Here is a 24,829-nt window from a genome sequence, read left to right on the forward strand (position 1 = left end):
AAAAACTTGTTTTTCTGACAAAGAGGACAAGCAAATTTTCCCTCAATTACTAAGCATACATGCATAAATTAATAATAAATGTGTACTACAACAACAGGATATTGCATCAACATGTGAATCAGTCAAGAAAAAGTTATCAGTCTAAAGAATTTTTCAGAACCGTCACAGCTGAGAAACGGCAGTTGATTTCATAAGCTTTCAGAAGTAGCTAATCATTTGGTATTCGCATTTTTAAGTATCCATTCCTCTTTCTAGCTGTACAAGTATCTTAATATACAGCATTTGCTTGAGCAAAAACTCTGGAACATAGTACCATTGTTGTTTTAGAGGATTCCTGCCCAAATATTAAAAGTATCCAAATGAAGCCATTCAGGCACTAAAAGGATAATCGCAAAATATCAACTTCCATCTTTTGATTATGCACCTGCAAGATCATAACCATCACCATCAAAACTTAATTGTTCAGTATAATGATTAGTTCTTCCTGCTGCCATCATCAAATTTTTCCCTATCAGCAGCCCCATCATTGCACTGAAATCCATCATCACCTCTCCAACCTCTAGAGCCATTGCCATTTGCACCTCTTTCGTTCCTGCATGGACCTCTAGATCTATCATCAAATTGATCACCTCTTCCTTGCTGCCTATGGCCAGATCATTCCCCAGCATCTCACCTAGCAAAGCGCTGGCGTCTATTATTCTCTGCACGCCTCCCATAGCCATCTCCACGTGAACCTCTGTTATACCTGCCCAAACCTCTGGAAGACAACTCATCATCATCACCACTGGCAAAAGGATTCCTTCTATTGCGTGTCCTATCATCTGATCTAAGTTTTCTGTACGGACCTCTAGAACCATGTTTATTTTCTCTAGTTTTATTTCCACTATAACTTAGATTTTTGTCATCATCAGACTCAGAACCAAGAACAAACCCATCATCAGAATCAGAAATTCTTCCAAGCTTACTACCTGTTCTACCCCGTTTTCCTCGATGGCTTTTTCTTTGTTTGGATTTAAAACCTTCATCCATATCATCATCAGAATCTAAACTGAGTTCTTCAGCATCATTCAAACCAAAGGACATCCCCCTAAGCTGTCGGTGACTACCCCTGCCTCCAGCCTTCTGCCTAGGATCTGCAGCACGACTAGATTTCCAGTAAGGATGATGTACAATGGCATCATCCTCTGAGCCAGACAAATAATTGTTGGCACCCCGTTTGGTGTTGGTATAATGATCAAGTTCATCAATATCTTCTGAATCAGAGGTTTTTTCGAGCTCAGAGAAGTTCTTTCGAGAAACATCACTCGCCCGACCATCTCTTGACACATCAAGCTCGTAACTATCCAGATTGTCATCCTCTTCATCATCAAAATCATCAAATCCCATTCTGGGAGAATGTAAAGAAGGCTTCCTGCCATCAGGCTCTGAAAAGTATTTGCCTCTTTGTTGGGTTCTTCGAATCTTGCTTGTGTCATTGGCTTCGTCTTCAAATCCCCCAGCAATTCGTCCTTGAGGGAGGCTGCCCAAATAAGAGTCCTCACCCAATCTTGGTGAATCTGCAAACTCAAAGGCTGCAACATCTGCACCATCAGATTCATTGTCATCAAAATCAAAATTCCAAGCATTGGGAATATCTGGCATTCTGGCAGCCCTATCCAATCTTGTCCGTGGACCAGATTGCTTTGCACGCATTTGGCCCTCCATGTACTCATCTGGGGGACGCTTGTGTTCACAACGAAAGCATGCCATATTTCGCCTGTAGTTCAAAAAGTTGCACCTGACAAATATTAAGATGAGTGGTTGTTAGATTCTTCAGATTCAACTGAAACAGCAAGACCATGTTAGATTAACGAAGGGAAACAAAAGCATCTTGAAAAATAAAAATCAAATAATTTTGGTAACATTCATTAAAACCTACTGCGGACATTCCCATTCCCCTGGGAGTAGTTGCCTCTTGGGGCGTTTCGCATCACATTGCAAGCAAACAACATTCTTTGCAAAATTCATGAAGTCACACCTGAGACCAAAATAATTAACCTTAGCCAATAAATATAAATGTTTGGAACATGTAGACTTAGAATTAACATCAGTAAAAAGAAGCAAGGGGAGTAAAAATACTTGGGGCAGAGCCAATCTCCTTTCTTCATTTCTACATCATCACGCCCGACTCGTTTCTTTGGTGGAGGAGGTGGCTGCTTTACTTTGGGAGGAGGCTTCTTGATCACTGGTGGTGGAAGGTTGGGATCTATTGGAACTGCACTCAACTTAATAACCTCATGTAGCAACTTACGGACTGCAGTTTTCACAGATTTCATTTTCATGAGAGCCTTATTTTCAACTGATCCATTAATATGATCAAAACCAAATGTCAACAAGATACGCATGACATCAAGAGTTCGTGCCTCATCCTCTTTGGGAGTGAGGATATATCCTCTGCTACAGGAATTCCTTAAGCTGCAAGAACTACACACCTGAAAATTCAGACCACAAAAAATCACCAAATTTGCAGTTTATTTCATTTGACCAAAATCTCAATATACAACTATGGATAACCTTGGGTCTATTCTTTCGTTAATATACTATTATAATTTAAAAATAGCTTAAAGAAATAAATCACTCTACCTCCCCATTTATTACATGGCTTCTTTTTTTCCCTTTTTCCAGCAAGGAATTTACCTGGTCGGATGTGTTTTGCTAAACATATATGGATGTCTAAAGACCAAGGTGTGCCCAAGGATGAAGTTACCGAAACTACTGTAACATCAAATTTCAAAATTTCTTTTCTCATATGATAGAAACCTATCAAGATTCTGATAAGGTGTTTTATCCCAATATCCATAAGCTTATATCGATATAACAAGAGTGTGGATGGCAATTTCTATCTTGGACCTGCCAACATGCATAAATCCACATGAAATGAATGGGTTTGGGTGAGGACTTATTATAATTGGGCTGAAATTGGGTTACCCAAGACTAGCCCAATGACAAATGGATTAGGTTACTGCTTGGGCCCCAAACCAAGAAGTCATCATAGGTTGGACAAGCCTTTAAACTCAGCCCTAGGCCCCTACAATAATGGTACTAAAGCGCCAGGTCATGTGTCTAGCGATGGCTTAGTTTAGATCATAGTAGCAGGAAACTTTCATAGCACAACGCTCCTGCTTCGAAATCTCTCCGGAAACTTATTCTACCACCCTCTTATTAAAAGCTTCCTTAAAATTTTTTGAAGGACCCACTTCCCCATACCTGCACCTGAATCCACTCCTATACCCATGCCCGCTTCTGATAAATAAGGTTCAAACGATTAAAAGGGCATGCAATTCTTGGTTAAGAAGGAGAAAAGAGTTATGGAAGAGAAGTGGAGCTGGCATGTTTAAGATTTATCATGTTTTCTCCTTCATTTTCATTTCCTCTCCACTCTCACTTTATTTGGACACCAAACCCTGCATCCCCTCTTCATGGCCCTATTCATTTTCCTTTTTTTAGATATGACTAAGAGGTCAAGCACAGAATGGGTTTCAGTGTTGGCATTGGTCCATATACAGTAACTGGGTTATGTATTGCCTATTTTTCTCAACACAATTATCAAGGTTTTAAAACTTGGTTTCAATTTCGATTTCAATCCCCTGGTTAGCATTTTGGTTTCGACAGTTTCAGCAGTTTTGCTCTGAATTTCGAAGTTTCAAACAATAAAGACAAAATAAAGCTAAAAAAAGAGAAAACTAAAAGAAAAATGAAAGAAATTAGGGCAAGTATCACATTAATCATTATATTTTGAGTTATCTAGGAACATAATTTGTGAAGTTTGAGTAATCAAGAGACCTCCTTTTCACCATTGTGTAGAACTTCTCTCCATATTTGAACATTTCAAAGAGAACATAATGAGCTAGAGGCTTCTTGGATAAGAATTCAGAATTTCACTTATTCCTAACCATCGGATTCATGGAATCATGCCATTTAGAGCATGATTGTCGAGTTATAAGAAACAAAATGATGTTGTATATGCTTTTGTTACAATTATGAAATAATTTCATTTATTAACATACTCCATTACCATACCAAAAACTAAAGCCATGCTTCAAATGGGTACAAGTACTTAATCATAAAAGTTGTAGCAACCTTTTAATGAAACATATAAACTTTTTATTTGTCTTAGGGATTGATACCAATAGTTTACAAATAGTAACATCTATAATCTCCTTGGAAGACATGATCTCTATAGTCAATTATGAATGTGTTGGACATGGATTTTGACCAGACCCGCATATGACACAATATTACCCGTAAACAAGGGCACGTTTAACATGTCTCAACAATATCTGGTCAGCCTTAAGAATAATGGCTACTCTACAAGTTGTTCAGATTCCAGCCCACAATTATTTGAAAACAGATGCTGACTTCTACACATTTGATGCACTTCCAAGACAAGGATGCAGTTTCGAATTCATTGAGATATAACTTCCTTCAAACTGATAAAGTGCATGCAGCTTCAATATATTACAAAGAAAAGAAATAGTAAACAACACTTAGGAGGAAATAAGGGAAGCTAACGAATGTTTTCCATTGACTTTACCACCTTTAAATATGAATCAACATGTTAGTAATCTCCACAAAAAAGAAAATGCTCACGTGCTTGTTATTATACCATGGTTCTAAATAAGAGACTTGTCAAAAAGAGTGAAAAACATGAGGCACAAAAGTAGGTAACCTGTAAAAAGATGGAGTCATTGATAGCAATCTACTCGACTGCGGAAATAATGCATGAAGAAAGTGGCAAATAACAATATTATTGTATTTGTGTATGAGGTTGTAATAGGTCCTGTCAAAGATTGGTTGTTTCAAGAGAATTATTTTTTTCTTCATTATATTTTAGATAGGAGTGTATCAAAAAATTAAACCAAGTCTAGATACAACACAAATCTGGACTGCTATAGTGCTATTGGTAATGCAAATTGCAAATTCAATCAATGCCAATTAGGGCAACCCAATATCCTTGATACCTCAATTCTCTAATTTAGTGAGGAATTGTTGCATCACCATTAAATTTAGTCGGTGATTTTTTTCTCACCATTTTATTGCATCACACCACCAGCATGAAATAACTCAATACATTCTCACCAACCCTCCACCCCCGCCCCCGGGTGACCCCCAAACACACACACAGATAAAAAAAATCCTGAAATTTCTTGTTTCTATGGTTGAGCTCTTTACACTAGATACATGAAAGGAGAATAAGTAAAAAGATAATAATTGGTGAGAATCAAACAAATGAAACATAAATAACAGTTAAAAAATCTAAATATTAAATGTTGAACACCTGCTTATATTTGTTAACTTATTCATGTTAGCACAACCAGACAACATAACCACCAACTTCTAGATTCCTTCCTAAGGAAGAAAATTTATAAACAATTGGTATATTCATATTAAGTCTTCTTCATAGAGAGATGACAATTCCGACAATAATATGATGGAATCCATCCATGCATCTAAACTGCATAGGAAATGCGTCTACAAAGTCTAAGCAAATTGTCATATAAAAGATACAGGCAAGAATTTTTTTTTTTTTTTAATACCAATTAAACTCAAAATCCTTTCAATTCAGATACCAAAATTAAATACATACATCACCCTCATCAAGGTGGACAAGCTTCCTCAATAGCTTTGCCGAGAAAACCACCTTTGGATCCAAGCTAGGGCATCCATGACCCACTAGAATTTGAAGATCCTTTCTCGAAAGTGGCCTGAATTTCAGTATCAACAGTTATTCCTCGTATATAAATTGTTAAATCAACATAAATATTCAAAAAGAAATGAAAAGAAAATCATGCAACGTGCATGCTTGCAACATCTAAAAATAAATTTCCCAGCAACATTCGCAACATTTTCCTATCCACGGTACATTACCATCTGTGTGGAGTTCTAGGCTCAAATACAATTTCCTCCACACTATGCTTCTCTAAGAACACAATATTCACCATCTCAAAGATAAAATTTTGCACAGTTTTCCCTTGCCACCTTCTATATTTGGACATTACATCGCCATATCCCGGCAAATTACTAGAAACATAAAAATTTTAAAAGACAAATCGGTTCATACCTCAGTATATCGAAGCGGTCACGTCCGAAATTCATACAAGCATTGCGCACAGTGATCCAATCCCTTGAGAAATCGAAGCCCACCTCATCCTTTAATCCCGACAGATCAATGTTCACATTCTCGGCCACCCGGGCCTCATCAGTCCGCCGCAAATCAAAGTAGTTCTGCCACGCCAGCCTCTCCATCAGCTCGATCCACTCGGGCCATGGGTGGACCAGCTCCACCTCCTTTCTTAGGATATCCCTCATGCCCTCCTCCTTCCTTTCATCCGGCGCGGCCACCGCCGCGCCTCCAGCGTCCACCCCGGGGCTCGAATCAGGAGCCGGCGAGGGATCGGAGGGCCTGGCGAGGCGCCAGGCGCGGATGCGCTGGAGGGCCTCGTCCTTGGTGGCGCGGTCGCGGTCGCGGTCAAGGGCGTCGATCTGATCGAAAACAAAGGAGAGGCGAGCGGAGAGCGAGGGCTTGGGGTCGGCGGAGTGAGGGTAATTGGGAGAGGAGTCGGGGAGAGGGAGGGGAGACGTAGAGAAGGGTCGGAGGGAGGTGGAAGAGAGGAAAGGTGGGATTTTTATGAAGGCGAGGATTGGAGAGAAGGAGGAGCGGCGGAAGTGAAGGAAATAGAGAGGAGAGACAGCCATGGGAGAAGAAGGGGTTTGAGGGTTTAGGCTTGAAGAGTGATGGAAGTCTCTCTTGAAAGAAAATGAAAAAACCCACGGGTGGAGAGAGGAATAAAGTTGGAGGGTTTAAGCCGTGCAATCCGCATCTGAATGAGATGGGCCAGGGGCCTGGAGAGAAGAAACCCAATGGGCCTGGGGTCGCGCTTTTAATATATACTTTTGAATTTTGGAAAACTAGAAAAGACTTTTTGCATTGTGAAATTGCAATAAAGTTCTAAACTTTCAATTTTTTTTTTTTTTTGGTAAAATAAACTTTCAAATTATTATCCATCATACATACTAAAACTGGTTGTGGCCATAAATAATATTAGCTTTATGTATTTTACTTCTAATACTATGTGTTGTAAAACTAACATAATATATACCACTATTGAAATTGTGGTATTGACCAAGTGATTTTGTTTTGAGAATTGCTTATAAGTTGTCTACAATAAGAATTCTGTGGTATTAAGCAACTTCCTTGAAATATGAAAAAAGAGTATGAATAATTATGTAAAGGTGAGTTGAATATATTGGTGCCCTACTCTTGGAAGAGGCTAACTTGTTTAATTTAGTTGTACCACTTCTTTGTAAATGGCTAATATAATTTAGAACTTTTATATGATCAGAACTATCCTTTTTTTATACTGCACAAGAGGTATAATCTTTCCAATATAACAATATAATGACCATGCTTTTTTTAGTTTGCAGATAAGTCAATGTGTTAAAAATACAATATCAAAATTAGTAAACATTGTGTGAGGATCCAAATTATGATAATTTCTGACCATAAAAAGAGGAGATTAAGCTATGAGACTAGCTAGGGGTGGGGTGAGATCGGTGGTTTGTGATAAGGTATAGAGCTTGGAATTGGTGGTACATGATAATTCAAATAACAAAATCCCATAACCTACAAGATATGGAGATAGACCAAGTATTTCCAATTTATTGATATTCTAATATATGTAAGCATTGAGTAGTTGCCAGACAATGAAAAATGGATGACTATAATTTTGTTTAACCTTTTTACCTATAAGCGAGTTAGTAAATTCATGTTTGAATTTGGGTAATCTATTTTTCTTCTTTCTATTCCAAAAATAGAAAATCAAACTAGAAGGAAGACACATTTACCAAAGATAGAAATATTTACAAATATGTAGAGAGTGGAAAGCGACATATTTATACGAAACTTTTTCTAGAAGAAGGTTTTGTTCATAACATACAAATAGTGTTATTAATTTTTTTAAATATATTTTTTATGCTAGATAATCTCTTTCTTATGTTAAGATGGTCTACCATTAGGATTCGTTAAACTCTCAAAAGACACACCAAGATAGATTTTTTTTCCTTATAATCAATTAAAAGAAGGGAGGGTTTAGCTACGAAGTCGTAGGAAGAAAATATAATAGGAAAAAAAGGATGTCATAGAAAAAAAAAAATTTAGAAGGAAATTTTGGAGAAGTTCGGTTTTATTTTTCTAAAAAAAGTAAGTTTAGAAATTATTAAAAAAAAAACTCTCAGCTAACAAATAGAGTATTAAATCCAAGACTTACAATCCATGAAAGAATGAAGATAGGAAGAGACATCTAAAGAATGCACTCATTATATAGCATATAAAAATTGAGATGATCATCAATGAGAAGTATGGATAGTAGTAATCCTTTGACTATGAAAACGTATTTTCTAGTATCATATGACTTATTAAAATATACTTTAAGTTACTATATGTTTTATTTTTTGAAGAATAAAAGATGAACCAAACGAGTGTACTATTTTAAAGGTGGCAATATCTAACAAAAAGCTAAATATGTTCACTTAAGATCAAGGGGCATGACATGAATATAATAAAATAGTGTTTATGGCTGCACTTTTTTTTTTTTTTTGGTAACAAGCAACAGTTGCTCAATTATCAAAATTGATTGTCCGTCATGTACATATTTACATAACACCTAGGTAAACAACATTACACATGAGCCTTTGGAGTCTTCCAGCAGCCCATACATAAATTCATTCAACCAGGTGTGGTTGAAAAGGATGACTGTAATCCAAAAACATCTTCCAGTTAATCTGTGCTCCTGAAAACCCAAGCAAATGTGGAAATGGATGACTATTAATACCAATATGTAGTAGATAAGCAGAAGAGCATCCTCTGTTAGAGTAGAAGAATGAGGACTTTAAAGTTACTCCTTCAAGACCTATCTGATTTTGGATTTTCAGCATTAATCCCACCGAATCTCTCTGGCATAAGGCCCTCCTATCAAAAGAGCAATCAACTGTGAACATAATAATGAGAAGAGTGTCCCCGTTTGTTGTGATATTGCAGAAACGTTCACAGATCAACTGATAAACTTGGTCTGGATCATAAATTAAGTAATAACGATAAGCAATTTTACAAATACTCCTATCCAATATGGCTGCAAATGCTTGAAAGTAAATTATATAAATAAGTGGTATACAAGCTTAAGAATGCATAACAAAAGATAAAGAATTTAAGTAAAATAATAAAAAAAGTTTAGGAGACTGGAGAGATAGTGAGAACAATATTGAAATCAATCAAAAATACAAAAAAAAAGGGGCTAAAGTAGAAAAGCGAAAAAAGATAGAAAGGTTGTAAATAAACTTGAAATAAGAATTAATCTTACAAGAGAGAGAGAAAGAGAGAGAGAGAGAGAGTACACGAAAATGAACCAAAAATTAAGATATAGGCTCAGGAGTATTACTTAGTAGGAGGACAAAAATAAAAGAATTTAAGTAGAAGAAGAAAAAAGTTGAGGGAGCATTGAAAGAGAGGACAATGTTGAAATCAAACAAAAATATAAAGAAAATCAAAGACAAAGGACTAAAGTAGAAAAGAAAAATATGGAGGGAAAAATCAGAGAGGAAGGACCAAAGTAGAAAAGAGAAATATGGAGAGAAAAATAAAAAAAAAAGAAAAAAAAAAGGTTCCATCGAGACTTGAACTCGGGCTACCAGATTCAGAGTCTGGGGTCCTTACCACTAGACCATGGAATCATGGGATCCTTTTAGTCAACATCAATAAACTATTCATGTGTCTATAATTATGTTTTAAGATTGAAAAAAAAATAAAGATTTGAACCATCAAACTTATGGTTAACAGCCACATGCAATAACCAAGCGAACTACTCCGGCCGTTTCTACTAATTTTAGTTGTGAAATTATTTCTAATTGCTACGCAGTCAAATACTGACATCTTTAATTATCATCCATAAATACAGGAGCTCTGGTCATCGAGGCACTCATGGAGTCATCCTTCTTTAGTCTCTCCGTCCAAATTACAAGAGATTACCATCATTTCATAGTCACACCAATGAAATTTTAACTTGTTTTCATAGTTGTCCAAGACTAAGGCTTCAAACAAACTAGATTAAATCAGCAAGAATGGTTCATTTGATACCATTTATTGATGATGCAAATCATTCTATGAAGCCAGAAAAAGGCTCAACTGATTATTACCAGGACCCTTCTCTATGATTATGCATTGATTTTTGAGTAAAGATTTAATTTTTTTAAGAGCTTGGTCCTTCCACTAGGCCTCACATAGGATTGTGCCTCATACGTGCTGCATGATTGAATCAATCACGAATCATTCCCAATCTCTTATCAAGGCCTTCTGAGACGCAGTAATTTTCTTTATAAATCAGATGGGATGCCTTCTATTGATAGAGTGGATAAAAAGCTGAGGAGATGGAAGGTTCTGTAGCTATCTGTTTGTGGGAGATTAGTTCTAATTAACGCAGTTCAATTCTCCCTGCCTTAAAACTTTATGCCAGTCTTCCTACTCTCAAATTAGTTGTCAAGCGGACCAACAAGATCTGACGATTCTTTAATGGAAACAAGAGATTAAAATTGTAACTTGTGAGCTAAGTTTATGGTACCTCTATCGATGCCTTTAAGACACACACACTCTCTCTCTCTATACATACGTACATACACTATATATATGTACAAGAGAAAAGATGGTTCAAAATTCATCACCTAAGAATACTTGTTTGAGATTGGAGTGCCTACAATATATTATTATTTTTCATCATGAGTAATGTCACAAATGAGAATTGACATCCATCCTCACATAATTGACTTACAATATGGGAGCCGTTCAATCACAAACTATGGTGCTTGATGGAGAGACAAACCTGATGTTATTACCCTACTATTTAGACATAAGGATGTATAGGAACAATAGCTATCAATTGAATCATGATAGCAGGGATTTAGTTTGTACCAGGCAAAGGTGAAGACCAATATCACGGTTGTCGACACAATTCGATTTTAGCATATTCTACTTTGGCGGATGAAGCTATTGATATGGGAGATCATATCTATAATTTTCTATCCTAATGTAATCCTAGCTTTTAGGTGAGCAAGTCTTTCAGGGAATTTACACTCTTTTTGACTATTACTTGAAAGTCCAGTTAAAGAAGCCACTCGAAGAAAAGCTCATGGGTATGCATGACTTGAAGAAAATAGTTGGATGGATGATTCATTAAGTGATTCTATCATGCCTTTGATAAACAAGGTATACCGAGGAATGCAACAATCCACTGCACACATGCAGGACAGGATCCTATGGATATGCAAGGCAATTACCTGGCAATAATATACTAAAATAAGCAAAATAATAATCACAATTCAAGATCTGATAATCCAAATGCTAAAGCATCCATAGCTTATATTTTCATACTACTCCATTTATATAATTTATATATTTCTACATAAGACAGTATAGAGAGGGTTTTACAAAACTTTAAAGGTTGGTCTGATATAATTAACTAGATTCTCACTCTATGCTCATGATCCAACCTCTACTCATTTCTTCTTGTGCTTCCAGCTCTTTAAAACATGGATTTCAAAAGAATGAGCTAATAGCCTAATAAATAACTAAAATATAATTAAAAAAATTAAGCAAATGTAACAAATATAATCGCGAGACACAATAACTTATGCAGCAATATAATATTTATAACTAGCTTATAACTCCATGTCATACATGGGATGTAATTTTTAAAAAAAATATATTTTATTTTATTGATTTATTTTATTTTGGGATTCCTTATGGATCTCTTGCTGCCTGACTCCTCCTAAAATCTTCGTTCTCTTCCCTATTAGCATTTGTTCTTCTTTGCTTTGCTCTTCACCTCTGGAGCTTGCTCATTCTTCTCCTTTCCGCTGCTATGGTGGAGCTCAAAAAACTCTTGAAGAGTTGGGACCTCATCCAGATCGAGCATATCGGCACCCACTCGCACATCCATGATCTAATTTAAAAACTCTTGGAGCAACTAACATCAAAACTTAAATGCTGAAGCCTGAGATAAAAGGGTCCAAAATTTTATTAGTTATTTAGAAATACAACCAAATTTCATATAGAAAAAAAGATAATTGCACAGTCTAAAAATTTGAGTTTTTTCTATCAAAAAAGTAACATAAACAAAACTGCACAAACCATAAAAAGACTAAAAATCATCTTCTTTTTCTTGTACAGAAAAAGAGTGACACAATTCCCGCTACAAATCTCAGATATAATTACTTCACAATATCATCATCTAAGTTCAGAATAAAGAAAAGTCACCACACAAACATAGAAAATCTCCGATACGATATAGTAGAGATGCAACTTGCCCTGGACCTCTGTGATTGTATCCAATGGTAGGAAACCCCCGATGAGACCCCCTTGGATCTCCGTGATCGTATCTAATGGTGGAAAATCCTTGATGAGATCCTCGATCAGATAGAAGGCATTATTGATGACCTAAATACTATCGAGCTCGCATGACGGCATCAACGTATGACACTCTCTTGCCCTCATATGCCTGCTGTCAGAGGTCATATTCTTGAGTTGCCGCCTCGATAGCCTATGGAGACTACGAGGGAGTGGTAGTCCAGGGTGAAAAAGTCCTGATTTCGAACTCAGATTTAGAGATCAAGAGAGACGTCGATGATAGCATGGGGCGGCGAGGAGATGCGAAGGCGATTGAGGCCGAGGTGGGTGACCTGGATATTGGGTTCGGAGAGCCGGAGGAAGAAGATGACGGAGGTGATAATGATGGAGGAGATGAAGAGGGAATAGGCGGAGAGGGAGGAGCCGCCGCAATGACAGGGGTCGTGGCGGCACTGACAGATGGTTTTCACTATTGTTTTGTCTGTCGGTTCTCTCCAGTGCTTCAAAAATGCAAAAAATAACCCTTCCTTTGAAACTTTTTATTGTTCCTCTTTTCTTTTTTTTATTATCTTCGTAAACTGATGTGTTTCATGCACAACATTTTACTTTAGAGTAAATATTGATATGTACACATAATAGGATACAAAATAACACATTTAACCCCTATAGAGTAGATCCAAAGTACCACACTTGACACCTACAGAGTAGGTCCAAAGTAGCAGGTTCTGGAATAAGTAATGCCAAATGCCAATATATAACCTCCATTTGGCATGATCCAAAACGTAGTTAGATCGAGAGTTTACTATTTGTACATAATTTTAATTTATACATACACCATTATCACATATGTATGTTTGTAATATATAGTGTATAATCTATAATGATGAGTAATCTTCAAAATTTTAATAGTCAACATGCAAATATAGTTTCTCAATTAATATTTTTACATTTATCAATACACAAATTCTATATATAAATTTTTATAATTTGATTAATTTGAAACCATTCTAATAACTCATAATTATCAAATTATAAGAGTATTATGAATCTTCAAAAACTCAAAATATACTATATTCATGATTCGCACTTGGTCCAAACTTAATAGTATATCAAAATAAATAATATAAATTTTTAAAATATTAGGTGGGGGAATCTGGGTGAGGCTCCTCCGATGCCATGCTTTGCTCGTATGGCTCCATGCATCGTGATTAAAATAGAAAGGGAACAAGAGAGCCTTTAGAAGACTGTGGATGGCTTTACATGGTGTGATCAATGGCAGTAGAGGAATGCAGGCATATTCTATGATTGAAGGATCCATTCTCGACGGCTACTAATTCAAGTGCAAATAGATTGGGTCAGATCAGATCATGAGTGATCCTGATCCGATTCGATTTCTTGATAAGATTTTGATATTGGATTCAAATCCAGCCCATTAGAAGATCTGGTCGGATTGGATTGGATTCATAATCAAATTTTTTAACCCAATGGATCATTCAAGTTGAGTTGGGTCCATGTATAACTCGACCTCAATCTATGAAATGTGGGTCTGATTTAGGTCTAGATCAGGTCATGGATTAACATAGAGTTATCTTAAAAGATCTGGAATCTACAACAAAGAAGTCTCATCCTCCATACCTAGTGCTTTCTCAAATGACTACAATAAGCTTTTATCATTAATTACTGAGGTCGTAAAACAAGCAAAGATAGATCAAGAAAAAATGAACCAATTTTTTTTTATTTATAAGTAACTGGATTAATATTAACAATAAAATCATATAGAACTATTTTAGAATATAAACCAAACACAAAATTCTAGGTACAATTACATGTCCGAGTAAACAAAATAAAAACCAAAATAGTACAGCAATGGAATAGATAAGCCACTAAAATATATGAATAGTAAACATCAAAACATATCAAAAAATTATTTGAAGAGTTCTTTTTAAAGAATGATAGGATCGCAAAAAATTTGACCATACATCAGTGAAAATTGATGGCACCAGTACTGATGACTGCACATAGCCTCTTCATATCTCTATCCATACGAGAAGTTGACATTCACTTATATGGTATTTTTAGAGTATAATATAGAGGATAAGTTGACAACAACTAAAGTAATAATAGTTGATAGGATCTAAAGTGCAGTAGAACAAATATGCAGCCCCATGCAATTAAATAATGCTAGTATTAATAGAAAATCTAAACATGGCATATCAAAGGACTGATTAGCCAATAGCCAATAAAAGAAGATTACAGCAACTATAGAGTAGTTGATGGAAGTAATGATAAACTTCACAATAAAGCTCATCCATAAATGATAGATCGTAGAGGAGAGAGATCTTACAATTGTAGTTGCTATAAGCCTATTTAGAGTATCTGAATCAGCTTAATACAATGTGAAGATTATCGTTATACAAAGATCTAATTTTTTTTTTCTTATATGAAGTATTTGAAATTTCAAGCAGAGCAAAATTATATAGCAAATCAACAAAAATAGTTACCCACAATATAATAAGTCAACACACTTATGGCTTTCTATGTAGTTTAGCTAAAATTGAAAGCTAAATAAAATTTCAAAATAGTCATTCATTTATTGCAAGTTACTTGACCTTCTAACATAATCATAGAAGATTGATCACAATATGTAATGTAAATATGGTGGCTTTAAAAGAACTACAAGACAAATAAGATCTCAAATAATATTTTAAGAAAAAAAAATAAAAAGTTACATTACGAACTAGTTACATTATCAAGAACATTTAAGATAAAAGTTAATAATGTAAAAATAATAATGAAGATGATTGCTACTAATATAAGCTAATCAATAGTATCAATAATAATAGTTGTTTCATAATCTTCAATTTTTTAGTTCAGATAAAGAGGTGGACCATCTACATATGAAAAATTTATGAAATTAAAAATAAAAAATTTTAATATACTAATATATAATAAAATTTATAAATATTTTAGAATTTGAATCTATAAGATGAGACAAAGTATCTCGAAGTTAATCTTACATATATATCAAGGCCTCGACCATATCAGCAAATAGGCTACTTAGATGCAATAATTGATACTGAAATTGCCAATATATCATGAACCATCCGAGATAATATTAGATATTTTGATTCATTGATTCTCCAATAGTCTAGAATATCAAAATTCTGATCTCCTAGAGGATGAACATATTTAAAAAATAAAATATATTGCAACATATTTTATTTATAAAAATTGAGTTATATTTTAATATCGATATATAAATTAGTGATCATAAAAGATCTCTTCTAAATATATCTCTAATTCTGACTTGAATGGTTGGGCAACTTCTTTTTCTTAGTTAAATTCTTCATAATCTTACATGCAAAAACTCCCATCTTCTCTACCTTGAGTGTAAACACCATCTCCTCTACTTGAACATGAGAGCCATACATGCCATATAAAATTATATAATGATCATAAAGACTTTGAATAATATCATACATTTTATTAATCTCAATTGAAGTATGATCAATATTACCATAAATTTTCTAAAAGCATTATTTAATAAGCTTCATCTTATTTCTTGGATCAACAATAATCCCTACAGCAAGAATGTGAGAGCAATCTTTTCTAACATTTTAAGGTCATCATCATCACAACTGCATTTGAACTCCTAGATTCTTGAATTAAGAGTATTTATATTCTTCAAATCCTATAGAAATATAAATTTATAATTATATTTTTTGTTTATGAAAAAAATTCAATTATATAATGAAAAATCTTTAAAAATTTATAAATAATAATGCATTGAGATTAATCTTCCTCGGTTGGCACATTTTCAAAATTATGATCCCAGGCCTCAAGTTGCATAAATACATCCTTGAATTATATAGCATCATTTAATATGAGATATGTAGAATTCTGACAAATAGATAAATCTATGCATATTTTTTTTTATCATTCATCTTTAATTATTTGATAATTTTTATTTTTAATATTTTTTGAGATAACTTTATAAATTTAACAATCTCCTGGATCCTATCAATAATACCCTCCACTGCCTTTAACCCATCCTTTATAATTAAATTAAAAATATATATACAGCAATATCTGTGAAAGAACCTGCCATCCAAAAGTAAATTTTTTCTTACATTATATTTGAAGTTTCATGGCTATAATTGTATTTATTGATAAATTATCAATGATGATTGAACCCAAACTTCTTTTATTATTTTAAGATAAAATATAGTTTATAGTATAATCACTAATGACTAAGCCTGTATGTGATGAAGATACTATCTTGAATTTGATAATATGCTTGTTAAATTTTTAATTATTAATGATATAATGTACTGTGAGACATATACATCTTAATATCTGATTTAACATTAATATGTTAGATATTAAGCTGATTCTTCCATAATTTACTTTAAATAACTCATCCAGTCTTTTTTTTTATATATATATACTTTAAAAGAATCAGATGCTAATGTTGTCCTTGAAATAATATAAAATTTAGATCTAAAATTTTTAATAAATATTTAAAAAATTAGATGTTCAATAATTGTAAATAGCATCTCTTGTAGAATTATCATTCTTGTAAGATCTTTACAGTTTGTTTCTTAATTAAATAAATAAGAAGTCAACTCATTCAATGTAATATTATCTTTTGGCATTATATTATCTATTAACTATTTTTACCTCCTCTCAAGATTTTTTTTTTGACTGATAGTTTTCTGTATATTTCTGAAGATGACTTGTTCTATTTTTAGAATCGACTGAAAATATAAAATGATAATAATTATATTTAATATTATCTTTTTTTATTTTCTATCTCAAAATAATGATTTTATATCTTTGATCTCTTTTTTTTGCTCGCTTTGGAGCTATCTATATTAAAGGGCTATATAGGTTGAAAACTACCATAACCAAGTGTATTTGAAACTTCAACTATATTTTTATTGCTACCCATCTAGGCATTAATTTATTTCATATAAAATTAATTAAAAATATATAAGCATAAAATATAATTAAATATGATAAAAAAATAAAATAATCTTATCTAATATTTTTCTCGAATATCTTGCAGCATCAAATTATAATAAGAGAGGCATAAACTTTTATGACAGATCAAATAATTTAAAAATAAACAAATAGATACATGCTATAGGCATCACATGTTACACCAATGATAAAGAAGATAATAATCTTTGTATAATAGATGATACTCAAATAATATAATAAATCACTATAAAAGATAATTAGGGATAAAAAATTTTGGACACTAATGAAAAGATAGCGAAAGAGTTATAAGTATTAAAAAAAAATCTAATATCCCAAAAGAGATTGTTATGGATACTAATAGATCAATATGCTAAGATACTTTCATCGAGAGGTTCTAAATTATCGATATATTTTTTCAATATATGACATGACATATTTCTGAAATCTGTTCAATGGAACCATGATATTTTCACCATACTTCACATTTATAACACGTGAGATTTGAAAAGAGAGAAGACATGATCTACATGTATAAAATTATCGATCTGCTTAATCACAATACTTAAAGTTGTGTAAAGCATATATATAATACTATCAATTAAAATATTTCTATCCTATACCTTAGTAAAAGTATGTAGTAAAAAGGAGAGAAGTTTATAAATTTTGAAAATAAAATGAGCTTCAAAAGCAAATATGAGGTAAGAAACATGTAATTTTTTTCTTAAATATCTAATAATAGTATTTAACAAATATGCAAATTTAATAGATGACCAGCTTCTTACTTTTTTATAAAATTTATGTGATTTTTAGACTCAAGCAACTATTACAAACTTGATGGCTTTCTCAAGTGTCTCCTAGAGTGAACTCTAAATAATTTAAAAAAATATTAGTATAGTTAACTATTGATGAACCTATAAGATATTTGAACATTTGAATTTATACATACTCATCTTTAATTTACATATATTACTGGTATATATAAGAGAATAAGAAATATTTGATGTATCATACACCAATTTTTTAAATCTCCTAGTAGATTTAAAGAAATAAAAAATTCTATCACATATTATAAATCTTATTATCATTTCTCAAGCAAACTTTATCTATATCATTTATATAAAACATTAATATTTTCAATCATCATCCACAAAGATGAAGCCAAAATCACTGTCAAATTAACAAGTGCATACCAAATTTTTAATATTAACCAGTAGAATATATCCACGATCAAATAATATGATATTGATAAGCATATACTACTAACAATCTAATGATAAGCATCAAAATCAAATGAAATTTAGATACAAGAGAATGCTTTCAAATAATAAGATAGGTTAAATGCTTCAATTAATAAAAATATAAATACTTTCAAATAATAAGATAGGTTAAATGCTTTATTTAATAAAAATATAAATTTATTCTTATCTTTCTGTACTCTTGATATAGCTGTCATAAAATCAGTAGCTGTATCAGAGGGATTCATTTATGAACATCAAATAAAGTCTTTAAAATTTTAACAAAAGATATATTTTGTCATTATATTTTTTTTATATAGATTTTCTATCAGCAACTAAAATACAGTCCTCCACTTATTATATTTAGCATATTGTGCATAATTTATATTGGAGATGATCTATGTTCAATGGATTATGAAAACTATAATCGCAAAAAAGACGGTGATGGGTAGAAAGGCATATCTCATCACACTAATACTGTCTTCTACCATGCTATTTCTCTGTTTATTTTCTCTCTACAATGAACAAAAGTAGCTAAATTTTTAGGAGGGTACTCCAGTGAAAAATAATAAGAGATGCAAATCTGAGCTGCTCTTGGGTCAAGAAGTATAAGTAACAAATCTCTCTAGTTTTCACTGACTATTTATAGTCTTTATTGTACACATACTACAACTCTTTCTAAAATAAAAATAAATTTGACAACTATGACATTTAATATAATTGCCATGAAGTGATTTTTTTTGTCAATTATCAATAATTTATTGTAAATTCTCTTATGATACTCTATTGGTACAACAAATGTCACACCTGCATGTCAAAAAAACCTATGGCCTATCTTTATGTTTTGTCATTGTTAAAATATTTAATTTATAGTATATGCTACTTTATTTCATCATACATAGCTTTTTGTTGATATTTTTGCTTTGGCAATTTACTCTGATCCTAATCCATCCACTAGCATTTTATCATTTGCAAATATAGAACATCATAATACCTTATTTTGAATATAAATATTCATTCATTTTATTACTTCACATCATACAAAGATTAAAATATAGGCCAACACATGGTGTAAAGCCTAACCAAATATTAGGTGAGAGTAAGATCAAACATCAGTCTTTTTTATCAATATGGGATGTAAATAATTCTAGTAGTTATCATCTTCTCTATTTATAAGTTCTAAGTGACCAAAATAAAATGAACTATATTAAACTATAGTTGTATTATGAAGTAATCTAATCTAATCTTTGTAGGTAAAATCAGTATGAAAAAATATTTTTTTTAGATTTAATCATGGTTAGACTATAAATAAAAGAAAAAAAATATACAAATTTTTTTTAAATCTAAAAATAGAAGAAAAAAATAGTTTTAATCATGATTTTATAAAAAAAAATTGATCTATATAATCAGCATGAAAGAATAATTTTTAGATCTCGTCATGATTAGACTAAGAAAAATTAGAAGAAAAAAATCTAAAAAAAAATTATATCTAAAAAATAGAAGAAAAAAAATAAATCATAGTTAGATTAAAAAAAATCTTTCTAAGATTAGATTTTTGGATCTAAATAATATAGCGATGCAAATCTTTTCCTTAAAGGAGGTGGGAAAGGAGGAGAGATGAAATTTTTTTCTATGAACAGGAGGAAGGAAGGAAAATAGAATGGATCTGATTTTAAAATTTGACCCGACTCCATAGATCCTTTAAAATAATTTGGAATGGATCTATGTGGGTCGGATCATGTCGAATTATGGATCAATCCAATCCATTTACATTGCTATCTACTATTGGGGTTCTCTCTCTGTGTTATTTTTAATTATTTTTTCTTTCTTTCAGTCCACTCTCGCTCTTTCTCGTCTCTCTCCTATTTTCATAGTTTTGATCATTCTTTTTTTCTTTTGGTCCTTTCTTTTCTATTGCTCTCTCTTATTTTCAAAGCTTTGATCCTCCTTTCTTTATTTCGACCATTTTCATCTATTGATTTATATATCCATCAAATAAAAAAGTGACAGTTAGTAAATACCCATGGCATGATATTTTTTTAATAGTATAAATATTAGCAAATATCACTAATATTTAAAAAAATTATAGGAAAACCATTGGGGGATGCATTGTGGACAAGGGTGGAATTCTTTTCTATTACATTGGTAAAGACATCCATGCCTACTCGTATATCACAACATGCCAAGAAGAGCTATATGAGTATGATATTTATGCATCAATAAAATAATATCTTTGAATGGCGACAATAACATGTATACTATGTTAATATAGCTTTCCTTAATTTGTAGCAAAAGATAAAATATGTGTGCAGGTTTGAATTCATTTTCGATAGTAATTTTTCATAATTATCTATGAAGTCAACTTTTATATAAAAAATGAAGGTACATATACATGTAAATGAATATTAATTCTACATTCTATGAGCAACTTATATATCCTCTTGAATTTTAGGAGAGATAATTGTATCATCATTAGTGAATTATAAAATTGTATGTTAGTAACTAAATATGACTTCATATTTTGATTTGGTGTAACTATCATATTGCCTTCAAGGAGAAGCATATGTCTAGTATGTGCTCAAAAGTGTATAGTGGTAAAATAATAATGGGCATGAGCATATGGTATTGGTGGTCTATGAAATAAATATAGCTATTTCGATAATTTAGCATCAACCAAAAAGGTACATAAAATATGTGCTATCATATTGAATATAAGCATAAGATTTGTAACGTCTTCTTATCAACCAGTAAGAAATAACTTATAGACATCTATCTAATGAGATATCTTGACTTCTACTTGAATAAAAGGTTTAGTTCAAGTCTTGTCGTTTCAGCCAAAAGTATGCTAGGTGGACTATTTTGATAATAAAAGGATAATAAATCTAAATTGACATCCATCTCTTTGCTATAAGATGCAAGACTTTTATCAAGCTTTGATATACTATCACAAGCTCCTAATATCTAGCTAATAGGTTATATAGAGATTTGAAAGAACATAAATAAAAGGAAGATAATTTATTTTCTGAAGTAACTAGTGAATTTTCATAAATTATTAAATTCAAAATTTATTTATGTACTTTAAAAGATCACTTTTAGAAAGTTCTATGAACAATAATATTCAATATCACATTTCTAATATGTCATATTATCGTGCCATATGACTAATTTAATCTTTCTAACTAAGTGTTAATGATATTTATATACATTGATTGAGATGGCTAGGGATGCTCTATAATCCATCTTGTGGGAATTTCTACAATTGAGGTATATAATAAATTTTAATAGATAGAACACTATTTTTTTTTCATTTAATCTAACCTCTTTTGTAGGTCCAATTAAGTTAAAATAAATATTTGGGTATCATTATGCATACACAAAAAAATTTGTTAAACTCATAGTTATTGCTTTGAAAACTCTATAATTAAGTGACCTATATTTTTAGTAACAAATCTCATGAGTTTTACTAATCTTTTCTTATAGTAGAGAATGAGAATTATATGCATAAAGCAAGAGCACTATAACATTACTTAGGCTAAAATTGTATAGGAAATGAATTTTTGTGGACTTATGCTTAGTTAAAATTAGGATGAGTACCTAAAAAATATTTTTTATAAAATAAAAAAATATCTTCATCCAATAAAAAATAATATCTTATATTTCATCATGAATCTATATATAGAGTCTACCAAATATTTAGTTGTAATAATGAATAAACTAATCTAAACTAATATCTATCATTTATATGAATTTTAATACTTTCATTCGTATTTTTTTTTAAATATTGATACTGTAAAAAGAAAAGAACACAAGGAAGTATCTCTATATTTTTTTATTAGTCATAGGTTCATTGATGAAATGATTATTTATCATATTTGCATTTATCTTAATCCAAGAATATAAAATAATAAGATTCAAAATTGTAATATATCTAACTATTTGGATTTTTCTCTTAATACAAGTATATTTGGTTGACAAATTCTAAAATATATGTGGAAGCATTAATTTTTGTTAAAAGTTAAAAATAACGATAAGCCAAAGAGTGGTTAGAGTATTTATTAAAATCTTAATTTACTCTGTGTTATTTAATTCTATTGAAACATAATGGATGAAGGTAGAATATGGTAGTACATATTAATTAATAATGAATATGGAGTTAGCCTATCCTTAAGGTTATAAATGGACATAGGCTATTCTAGTTGATTTTATGTTAAGCTTTGAGCTTGGCCCAAGAGGATTTAGCTTATTTTGTAATGTCTGAATGAAAATTTGATTCAATCCAAAGCTCGACTCAAATCTCAATCTAGCTCAGTGCACACCCCAAATCTATTGTCCCCTTCGATGCCACCAGTTAGTTTCAACTCTTTCCTTCTACCTCTCTCTCACCCATTCTTTTTTTTTCACCTAACTGTCAACACTTCCCAAAACCCTCTTTCTCTCTTTTTCTGTCATAATATCTCTTCTATCTCTCTCATCTCTTTATCTTCTCTCTTTCTCTCCAATGCCCTAGCCCTTCTCATATCACTTTTCGTCTCCTATCTATCTTTCTTATAATCTTTTCATCTATCTCTCCTCTCTCAAGATCTTTCTATCTATCTCTCCTCTCATACTCTCTTTGAATTGGCTCGATTGAGCTTTGGGCTAGGCTTGTGTCGAATTTGAGTTGCAAATTTAGATTCAAATCATAAAGAAATTCAATCCAACCTAGCTTAATTCCATCCATACACATCCTAGATTAGTAAGATAATATTTTTATTTATTTTATAAGAATAAATCTCTATATCATTTTTAATTAATATCTATGATTTAAATTTTTGACCTCCTCCTTGGGCAAGACATCGAGGAGAGATATCAAATGAGGTAACAATTGTTGACTTTACAATACTTCGATGGAATTTGAAATACTCGATCTTTTATACATTTATAATCACTCTATCTGATATCTCTATATTAGTGTTATCGACCATCTTAAACTTTCAAATATAATTATTTGACTTAATGTATATCATAATTTAATGATATTTTCATATCCTATTTTAAGCTATCTCTTTTACAAAAGACAAAACTTTACATCATATCTCCTAATGAAATAGCTTGAGAAAAATTAAGTAAGATATAACCAAATTTTATAGACTAGAATATTTTACATCAAAATACCCTAAGTTTATGATACAGATGTAATAAGAACTCCTTTTTGTTATCATCATAGATTTTGATAATTCAACAAAAAAAATTAAGATACTATGATAAAAATCTAGAAACACTTGATCTTTCAACGGTAGTGATTATAATATAAAGAGGACTATAATAAACATAAAAAGAATCTATAGATCAAAATAGTAGATCTCTCATCTCATTATTCATTTGTGATCTTACATCCTCCATAAGAAAAGAACATAATAAGGAAAACACATATTAGAATAATATATATTTATTCCATATTATCAATATACAATTCATGTCATTTTTATATTCAGAGGAAGGGGTGAAATAATTTTTTAAAAATAAAATGTACAAATTTAATAAAGCAAAAAGTAATTTAAACATCATCAATATCTTTCTTATTTGCTAATAGGATTGATTGATTTATAATTTAGACAAGGATAATAATATAATCTTTTTTTTTTTTTTTTTGTTTGATACAAATGAGCAAGCCTATAAATCCACTAATATTGTCTGGATTGGATATTTTGTCCAGTCCTATTGAAAGTCATGCAAATCCTTGGCTTGACTTATTTGTATTTTTAATTTTAGTTTTTTTTTTTTTGTGTCTATGGAGGGTAATATTATTCAACTTTATATAAAGATGGTTAATTTTTAAGGGCAATCAATCTTTGCTTCTACGTTGCACACATCACATTTTATCTTTGTTAGTACTTTTTTTATCAAATTTAAATCCAACTCCACTCTCTTTTAGTTGATAGAATATTTAAATAAGATTGAGAAAAGAATAATTTTTTTTTTCTGATAATTATAAGGAAGAACACCATAATCATCAAAATATATTATGAACTTCTCAACTTGCAAGAGGGGCAGTAAGATATAATTATCTGACAATTATCAAAAAGATATATACTAGTAAGATTTTAGAATTAAGTATTTAAGAAGTTAAAAAAATATGATATGATCAAAGTAATAGACATGAGTCGACAATCACTATATATTTTTTTAAATGTGCAGCATA

The 24,829-nt window shown here is 31.6% G+C and overlaps 1 protein-coding gene, 1 non-coding gene and 1 pseudogene across 2 annotated transcripts; all 3 read right to left on the reverse strand.

Annotated features, from left to right (window-relative positions):
* Positions 1–413: 413 nt before the first annotated feature.
* On the reverse strand, positions 414–6,802 carry LOC105052481 (uncharacterized). Its single transcript, XM_010933303.4, has 5 exons — positions 6,101–6,802; positions 5,627–5,744; positions 2,119–2,471; positions 1,919–2,017; positions 414–1,777 (listed from the first exon to the last, which is right to left on the reverse strand). The coding sequence occupies exons 1-5, from the start codon at positions 6,733–6,735 to the stop codon at positions 670–672; spliced, it is 2,313 nt and encodes a 770-aa protein (XP_010931605.1). The 5' UTR covers positions 6,736–6,802; the 3' UTR covers positions 414–669.
* Positions 6,803–9,693: 2,891 nt separating this feature from the next.
* On the reverse strand, positions 9,694–9,765 carry TRNAQ-CUG (transfer RNA glutamine (anticodon CUG)). Its single transcript has one exon. It is a non-coding gene; the product is annotated as a tRNA-Gln (tRNA).
* Positions 9,766–15,483: 5,718 nt separating this feature from the next.
* Positions 15,484–17,381, reverse strand: LOC114914573 (zinc finger BED domain-containing protein RICESLEEPER 1-like; annotated as a pseudogene).
* Positions 17,382–24,829: the final 7,448 nt, after the last annotated feature.

The sequence above is a fragment of the Elaeis guineensis genome, chromosome 10 (genome assembly GCF_000442705.2).
Source record: "Elaeis guineensis isolate ETL-2024a chromosome 10, EG11, whole genome shotgun sequence".
NCBI lineage: Eukaryota > Viridiplantae > Streptophyta > Magnoliopsida > Arecales > Arecaceae > Elaeis > Elaeis guineensis.